This window comes from Trichechus manatus, unplaced genomic scaffold (assembly GCF_000243295.1).
Source record: "Trichechus manatus latirostris isolate Lorelei unplaced genomic scaffold, TriManLat1.0 scaffold00057, whole genome shotgun sequence".
In the NCBI taxonomy this organism is placed as follows: Eukaryota; Metazoa; Chordata; class Mammalia; order Sirenia; family Trichechidae; genus Trichechus; species Trichechus manatus.
The window spans coordinates 6,301,439-6,310,376 of NW_004443993.1; the positions used below are offsets into that span (position 1 = coordinate 6,301,439).

At 57.9% G+C, this 8,938-nt stretch overlaps 1 protein-coding gene across 1 annotated transcript in view; it reads left to right on the forward strand.

Annotated features, from left to right (window-relative positions):
* The window catches only part of CERS4 (ceramide synthase 4), a 10,165-nt gene extending 1,981 nt beyond the window's left edge, over positions 1-8,184 (forward strand). The window contains exons 2-10 of the mRNA XM_004378599.2: positions 1,810-1,927; positions 2,540-2,658; positions 2,753-2,810; positions 3,180-3,230; positions 3,574-3,666; positions 3,956-4,084; positions 4,691-4,797; positions 7,416-7,572; positions 7,652-8,184. Of these exons, the coding sequence (XP_004378656.1) occupies positions 1,810-1,927; positions 2,540-2,658; positions 2,753-2,810; positions 3,180-3,230; positions 3,574-3,666; positions 3,956-4,084; positions 4,691-4,797; positions 7,416-7,572; positions 7,652-7,810 (991 nt within the window). The 3' untranslated portion in view covers positions 7,811-8,184. The remainder of the gene's footprint in view (positions 1-1,809; positions 1,928-2,539; positions 2,659-2,752; positions 2,811-3,179; positions 3,231-3,573; positions 3,667-3,955; positions 4,085-4,690; positions 4,798-7,415; positions 7,573-7,651) is intronic.
* Positions 8,185-8,938: the final 754 nt, after the last annotated feature.

An 8,938-nucleotide genomic window follows, 5' to 3' on the forward strand; every position in this document is an offset into this window, starting at 1 on the left:
TGGAGCCCAGAGGTGGGTTTGCATATTTTACTGATGGAAGAGTTTAGGTTGCAGGGAAAGATTTTCTGGGGCCTTAGCCCTTGTTAAAGGAAAGTGAGCCCTGAGTTAGAATTCTGAGTCTACCCCTCACTCTCTATGTGACTTTGGGGATGCCTCTGACCCTCTGGGCCTCGGTTTGCCCATCAGAACAATGGGGACAGTGATAATAGGGTGAAGGAACAGATGATCTGAGCCAGCACGTAATCTGGACTTGGCCCCACACTTGACAGAGAGTACGCACTCAGTAAACATAACTACCTACCCCCAATACGACTGAGTCTGGAATGAATCGCTTGCTGGGCTGCTCTGGGCCTCAGTTTCCCCACATGAGGGGTGAAAGGATGATACCAAAACCCAAAACCCGTTACTGTTGAGTCAATTCATTCTCATAGCGACCCTATAGGACAGAGTAGATATGCCCCATAGGGTTTCCAAGGAGCGGCTGGTGAATTTGAATTGCCAACCTTTTGGTGAGCAGCCAAGCTCTTAACTGCTGCACTACCAGGGCTCCAAAAGGACGATCAGATCAGATCTGTTGCCGTCGAGCCGGTTTCAACTCATAATGACCCTACAGGACAGGGTAGAACTGCCTCAAAAGGTTTCCAAGGAGTAGCCAGCTGGTGGATTCAAACTGCTGACCCGTTGGTTAGCAGCCATAGCTCCTAACCACTGTGCCACCAGGGCTCTGAAGGGATGATGGTGGATATTAAATTAGGTCCCTACCTGTAGCCTCGGGCGCCCCCTGGTGGTCAATGTGGTCAACCAGGGTCCCTGCACCTGTGAGTGCCTGCCCTAGAGTGGGCCCTGCTGGGGGTTCCTGACAGGGGTCAGACCCTGGCCCTGCCTGTGGGGAGCCGCCAGCCCAGTGGAGGACAGGCCGGGAGCCACACCACCATGGGTTGGGCAGTGAGGGGGCCCACATCCCTGGTTTGGGATCAACGAAGATGCCTGGGTACCCTAGGAGTTAGGAGTTAGCACCCCCATTCTGAAGCCTGTGAGGCTGTGTTTATTTGTTGTTGTTGTTGCAGGGTGCCATCGAGTCAATTCCAACTCATAGCGACCCCTACATGACAGAGTAGAACTGCCCCATAGGTTTTTCTAGGCTGTAACCTTTACGGAAGCAGATTGCCAGGTCCTTTCTCCGGTGGAGCTGCTGGTGGGTTAGCTGCCGAGTGCTTAATGTGCTGCCAGGACTCCTTTGTGCTTATTCAGCGGGCACCTTTTGAGCACTCAGCCCTTTCTCGTGTGGTCCAGATGGTACAGAGCCGGGCTTGCTCCTCTCTCTCTGAGTGTCATCCTCTGGGCATCCCTCAGGAGTCCCTCCAGTGGTGCAGACAGTGAAGGCACTCGGCTGTTAACCGAAAGGTTGGAGATTCGAGTCCACCCAGAGGCACCTCAGAAAAAAGGCCTGGCAATCTCCTGAAAAATCAGTCACCGAAAACCCTCTGGAGCACAGTTCTACTCTGACAGTGTGGAGTCCCCTGCCTTCTTATGTCTGGGTCTGGTGCAGCCACAAAGCTTCCCCCTAGGATTCCAGGGCATGAGGCAGGGAGTAGCCACGGGAGGTTTGTCCAAATCCTGCCCCTCAGGCCTCCCAGCCCTCCACTCTGATGAAGAAGAAAGATCCCAGACTTTCCACTCTGCCATCTGCTGCTGTGCCCCACTGGCCAGTGACGTGGCCCCTCTGAGCCTCAGTTTCCCCACCTGTAGCACATGCCCCCCGCAGCACTGTCACTGCTCCCTGGACTAATGGCTGGCCCCCCACCCCAGGTTTGTGGGCCTGCCCCTGAGCTGGTGGCTGGGTGTGCGAGACCGCAGCCGGAGGCCGGTGGTGCCCAATCCCACGCTGGAGAAACACTTCCTCACGCAAGGGCGGAGACCCCAGGAGGTGAGAGCCACCTGGGAGCCCTGGAGCAGGGCAGACCAGGGCAGCCTCTGACACCCCCACTGCCCCAACCCTCCAGTCCACCTGGACCCCCGTCAGCAGGCACAGCTGCCCCATGGGAAGCCCCTGGGACTGGGGGCTGGGCAGGTGTCCCTCCTGTCCTAGGGAGGAGTGTGTGGATCCTCCTTCCGTTCCCACCCATGGTGTGGGCTGGGTCTGGGCTGGCTCCTGAGGGGGAAGGGGGGAAAGATGTGGTCTGTGTACCCTGGGTGGGGACCCAGGAAGAGAGTCTTGTGGTTCCCCCCATGTTGTCCCTGTCACAGGTTGGGCTACCCCAAGGGGGTGGGAGGACCCTGGCTTTTCTGTGGAGGGCGCAGGGCTGCCTCGATGGGATCCCACCCCCAGCCCCTTCATCCAGTCCCCATCAGCATCCTGCCTGCCTTGGGAGAGCAGGGTTCTGCCCTGGGCAGGGGAGAGGAAGGCAGGATAAGGCCCTCCTCCCCCAGACCCCACCTCACCCCTACCCCCATAGGTGGAAGGTTCTACCTGTTGTGGGACAGGGATGGGAAGCCACCATGGGGCCCCGTGACCCTGGTACCACCCCTCCCTTCCCAGCACCAGCTGGCCCTCCTGGCCACCCAGTGTGGCCTCACCCTGCGGCAGACCCAGCGCTGGTTCCGGGGCCGCCGGAACCAGGATCAGCCCCACCTGACCAAGAAGTTCTGTGAGGCCAGGTAAGCCCAGGGCTGGGTCTTGTGGGGAGGCCTGGGGGTGCTGGGTGGGGTCTGCCCTTCTGGCAACTTCCTCATGGGCTCCCCCCATCTGCAGCTGGAGGTTCTTGTTCTATCTGTGCTCCTTCGTGGGTGGCCTCTCGGTCCTGTACCACGTGAGTGTGCTCGGCTGCTCACCCGCCCCCTCCACCTATCCTACAAGCACCTACTGTGTGCAGCCGCTGGGGCTGGGGGGGGGTGCAGGCAGTGGGAAAAGCAAGTGCAGAGGCACAGAGGGGAGAGAGAGCTTAGCGAGGCCTTGGTGACTGTCCAGTCACAGGCACCTGTTGAGGACCTACTGTGCACCGGGAGCTGGGGACCCTGCAGCGAATGGACCTCCCGGGCTAGAGCAGGGGGCAGATGCGTAGCCAAGCAGAAAAAGCAGGGCTAAATGAGAGCAGCACTGGGGGGAGGGGTGGGAGGCCAGACTGGGGTGGGGGCTGGGCTCTGAGCTTTGGGTAGCCTCAGACTCTGTTTCCCCACAGGAGTCATGGCTGTGGACGCCGTCAACATGCTGGGACAACTATCCAGACCAGGTGAGCGGCAGGGGGCGTGCGGAGGCTGGTGGGAGGGCACCCCCGGCCAGGCAGGCAGAGTTCCTGCAGCCAGGAGCCAGGGATCTAAGCCTGGCATCACACCAGAACTCTCCCTGAGTCTCGCTGTCAGCCAGCTTGACTCCCCTATGGAATAGAGAGGGGCAGGGAGCCTGGAAGCTCAGAGCGGGAGCTACCACAAAACTGCTGCCCTTGATTACCTCCTGGGACGAGGTGCTCACTCCTTCCTCACTCACCAGGATCTGAGTGCCCTGGGTTTGGGCAAAGGAGGGGAGGGAGAAGGGGTATGCTGGGCCCCTCCCCACAGTAACCTTGCCCCACCCAGCCCCTGAAGCCCGCCCTGTACTGGTGGTACCTCCTGGAGCTGAGTTTCTACGTCTCACTACTGATTACACTGCCTCTCGATGTCAAGCGCAAGGTGAGACCAGAGCGAGGGCCCAGCTGGGGGAGTGACAAGGAGCTAGGAGTGGGAGGTCAAGCGCAAGGTGAGACCAGAGTGAGGGCCCAGCTGGGGGAGTGACAAGGAGCTGGGAGTGGGAGGGGCGGCCTCACAACCCCATCCCACCCCCGCAGATGCCCATGGTGCCTCGGGCAGAAGGGAGTCCAGAGGCACCAGCCCCCAGGGGAGTGCCTGCTCCCCACCCCTTAGGGTGGGGCCCCTCTGGCCACTGATCCCTGTCCTGGCTGTCACCCGCCATCTCCCGCAGGACTTCAAGGAGCAGGTGGCCCACCACTTCGTGACCATCCTCCTCATCACCTTCTCCTACAGCGCCAACCTGTTGCGCATCGGCTCTCTCGTGCTGCTGCTGCACGACACCTCCGACGTCCTGCTGGAGGTGGGCCACAGCCTGCCTGCTCCCTGCCCTCGCCCCTCCCCTGTTCTCCCACCTGTCCCTGCAGGCAACACCCCGCCCCCTCTCCGCCTTCCTGGGAGGTGAGGCCCCGCCCCATCTTGCTTTCCTGGGAGGCGAAACCCTTTGCCGTCCGTTGAGTGGTTGAGTGGATTCCAATCCATGGGACCCTAAAGGACGGAGTAGAACTGCCCTATAGGGTTTCCAAGGAGCACCTGGTGGATTCGAACTGCCGACCTTATGGTTAGCAGCCATAGCTCTTAACCACTAGACCACAATCTCAGTTGACCTGGGAGGTAAGGCCCCACCCCTCTCAGCTTTCCTGGGAGGTGATTCTTCATGCACTCCACCTCCCCCCTCCATCTTTCCTGTCCCTCCCTCTCTCCCCTTACCTTTCTGGCCAGGTCCTGAAGACAAGCCCCCCCCCCATTTGACCCCACCCCTCATCACCTTTTCCCATGAAATGAGCTCCCCTCACTCACCTGGCCCCGCCTATTATAGCCTTTTTCCTGAGACGAAGCCCCGCCCTCACCCAGCCCGCCTGTCCCTGCGTTGCCCTGGCCTGAGCCTGTTCTCCGGCGCCCTCCCCAGGCCTGTAAGATTTTCAACTATATGCGCTGGCGAATCCCGTGCGACCTACTCTTCCTGGTCTTCTCCTGCGTCTTCTTCTACACACGCCTTGCGCTCTTCCCCACGCAGTGAGTCCGTCCTTCCGCAGGGCGGGGGGAAGGAGGGAGGGCGTGTCCGAGATCCCACGCTTGCCTGCCTCCCCCTCTGCCCGGGAGCGGGAGGCTTCCAGGAAGAGGCGGGAAGTGTTTTGACGGCACAGGCCACAGTGTGTGCAAAGGTCCAGAGGCAATAGAGACAGAGAACTGGGCTCAGTCACCAGCAATGAGTGTGCCTGGAACTGGAGTGGAAGGAGGGATGGGGCGAGGCTCACTGATGTCTCCACCCACGCAATGTGTTGAGCCTCTTGAATGTGCCAGGTGGGGGGACACAGCAGAGGGAACACCAGGTGGGCCCTTGCTCTCGTGGAGCTGATGTTAGGTGGGGTGGACGATGATAAATAAGGCAAACAAGCATACTATTGAGTGTCAGGGGTATTGAGTGCTAAAGAGAGAACCAAAGCAGGGAAGGGCACAGGGGGTCAGGGAAGGCTTCAGTGATAGCGTTTGTACAGAGACACCTGAGAGAGGTGAGGGAGAGAACTCTGCTGATCATAGGAGAGCGGTGTTCCAGGCAGAGAGAACAGCCTGTCCAAAGGCCCTGAGGCAGGACTGTGCCTGGCATGTTGGAGGAACAGCAAGAAAGCCCGAGTGGCTGGAGTGGAGTGAGCGAGGGGCAGAGGGGAGGGGATGGAGCAGGTTGTGCAGGGCTCTGTGGGCCGAGGGGAGGACTTGGGCTTTTACCCAGGGGAGGTGGGAGCCCTGGAGGGCTGTGAGCAGAGGAGGGAGGGCCCTGACTCAGGTGCTCACCACTGCCCTCTGGTGGCCAGGGAAGGGAGAGACTGTGAGGCGCTGGTCCGGATGGTGCTGATGGGGCTGGACCAATGCAGACAAGAGAAGTGGGCAGATTCAGGGCAAGATGCCAGGGTTTGGGGAAATGGAGCTGCCATTAGCTGAGGTAGGAACGAGCACAGGAGGACCGGGAGCTCAGCTTTAGCCGTGTTGGAGTTGGCCCCACAATGAGACGTGGAGGAGGCTGGGCTGTACCAGGCTGGGGTTCGGAAGAGTGATGTAAATGCAGGAGCTGTGGGCACACAGTCCAGGGTCCCCGGGGGACCAGGCGTGGCCAGAGAGGCCTGTCCTGGGACTGGGGCCCCCTGAGTGTGCAGTCATCAAGGAGCCTGCACCGAGGCCTGAGAGGGAGGGTACAAGGGGAAGGGACGGGAGAATAGTGTCGGGGGAAGGGAGGGGACCAGGCCCTAGGGTGGCATCCCCAAAAGGTGGGGCAGGAACCAGCTAGAGGAGCAAGAGGAAGGGGTAAAGATGGTGAACATAAACCACACATTGGAGGGCCTTGGGGGTCAAGGAAAGGCGTGAATGGGGGTGGTGTCTGGAGAGGAAGTGGGGCCAAGCAAGAATCTTGTAGAAGGACAAATCCATGCATGTTAGCTCAGCAGCGTGGCCATGGAAGGGGCGAGCAGGAATGGGGAGGGGGGCTTGAGGAGGCCCTAGGTCCCAGGGACCTCAGGGAGGGGGACAGGCAGGGGGCACCTGGGGGTCAGGCAGGCCAAGGGGAGTGGGCACAGGGTAGGAGCAGAGGCCGGACTCTGCAGTGAGCTACACAGAGGTCACTGGTGATCCCAGTGGTCGATCTGGGGATGACGTGGAGACAGCAGGTACCATTGGTCCTTTTGAGGAGTTTCAAGAGGAGAGAGATGAGGGGGTAGCCAGAGGGGAAAGGTGAGGTCTAGAAGGAGCTCTTTGGGGTTGGTTTTGCTTCTTGTGTGTGAAGTAACATCAGGGTTGGTGTGGATGGGGACACTCCTCAGGAAGGGGCGTGAGGAAGCAGGGGCTGTGGTAAAGTCTTTGTGAGGAGAGGGGAGCTGTAGCTGGGATTTAGGACAGTTTGTCTGGGGCAACAGGAGAGAAGGTAGAGTGGGGGGTGGATGGGGCAGTGGGTGTGCTGGAGAGGAACCAAGATCCTCCACACTCCTCAGGGCTCATGGTTATGGTTACGAACAGCCATGAGTCAAAGAGCTTGAGCATTTTGCTGAGTTGGCAAACCAGGCGTGGCTAAAGCACAAGCTCTCTAGGTGGTGCAAACAGCTTGTGCTCATCTCCTAACCTGAAGTTTGGCCGTTTGAACCCACCCAGTGGCTCCATGGAAGAAAGGCCTGGCAATCTGCATTCATAAAGATCACAGCCAAGAAAACCGCATAGAGCAATTCTATTCTGTAACATGTGGGTCACCATGAGTCAGAATTGACTTAACAGCAATCGAACCCATCAAAAGCCCATTGCTGTCGAGTCGATTCCGACTCATCGCGACCCTGTAGTACAGAGTAGAACTGCTCCATAGAGTTTCCAAGGAGCAGCTGGTGGATTCGAACTGCCAACCTTTTGGTTAGCAGCTGAGCTCTTAACCACTGCACCACCAGGGCTCCTCGACAGCAAAAGGTTTGGGTTTTTTGGCTGAAGTGCAGAGGTATCATCCTTGGGGCAGTAAGTAGCCACAGATGGTTCTGGAGCAGGGAAAGCTATGCATGTTGGAGGTTCCTGGATTGGAGCTAGGTTTGGAGGTCTGGAGCTAAGGTGGGAGACTGCAGGGCTGTAGCAGCTAGTGACGCCCCCCTCCCTCCCTCTGGCCAAAGGATCCTCTACACCACGTACTACGAGTCCATCATCGGGCGGGGTACCTTCTTCGGCTACTACTTCTTCAACGCCCTCCTGATGATGCTGCAGCTGCTGCACGTGTTCTGGTCATGCCTCATCCTGCGCATGCTCTGCAATTTCATGATCAAGGGCCAGGTACAGCTAGGTCCCTGGAGCTCCCAGCCTCATCCCCTCCCCGTTGAGCTTTACTGTGTCTTCTCTCTCTGTGCGCCAGATGGAGAAGGACATTCGCAGCGATGTGGAGGAGTCGGACTTGAGTGAGGAAGAGGCCACCCAGCAGCGTCCACAGCTGAGGAACGGGTCAGCCCCCACCGGCGGCCCCCGGAGCCGGGTGGCCAGGCGGCTGGCCAACGGGCACACAGCAGCCATGTAGGCAGCGAGAGCTGGCTGTGCAGGGCTGCCCCAGTGCCCAGGGGCTTGGATTTGTGTGGAGTGCTGGACTGGCGGCCCTCGGGCCAGCTCTGTGGAGACAGGGAGGGCCCCACTTCCAGGGAGACCTGATGATCTGTCTCCAGCCCCTTCCCCTGTCCTCTGCCTTCCCATCCTCCCTCTGGGAAACTGGACACAGTCGGGGCCAGCAGCAGGATGCCCAGGACGTCCTGTGGGAAGCCCCAGGCTGAAAGGGGACTAATAAAACTTGAATGGAGCCAAATTCGCCACCTGAGAGATGTGTCCCTGTCCCAGCGCTGTCTCTCCATCCTGTGATGCCCTGAGTGAGGCGCGACTTTACTGTTAAAAATAATATTAAGCCAATGATAGGAATTGATTGAAGTTTATTTAACATACAATTCGCAAATTGAGGCAACATTTCTGACTAGAGAGTCAAAAATGTTCCAAAGTTGAAAAATCTTTTACAAATTCTTATACTCCCACTTACTGCTAGTAATTTATGCGTTGCCATGGAAACAGGGCCAGAATAGTATTTACATAATCACTTGTGGTCAGGCAACATTTTCTTGAAGAACAATTCAGATAATTAGTGATTTACCCTAAAACATAGCTCCTAGACTGACCTTTGGAATTGCTGTTTGTGGAAACTGATTGCACATAGTTCTTTAGAAGAGCCCATTGCCCAAGGCAAACGTTCTTTACTAATTAACCTAAATTATCCTTTGACTTAAAGATGACTTTCAGGAAACCAGTTTTCTCAAGGTTTAAGGTTCGAAGATTATCTCAGGGTGTTAGTACGGATGGGTCATTTCAACCTCCATGGAATCCAGAGGTCTGGATTCCATGACAGTTAAAAACTCTGTTCCATACTACTTACATATCCCACAGACAGGATACTCATTGTCCTTACTCCCGCCCCCGGGCTGCTTGGACTGGGGAGGGGAGTGGACATGTTCCACCCCCAGGGACACAGACAGCTGGCAGCACAGGGACCTCCAGGAAAGTCCCGCTTCCCAAACAAGGGCTCCTTGGACAAGTCACCTCCTGTAACCCTCAGAACATCCCTGGGCGAGCTGCTTACACAGCCGGTTTCCAAATGAGAAGGTACCAG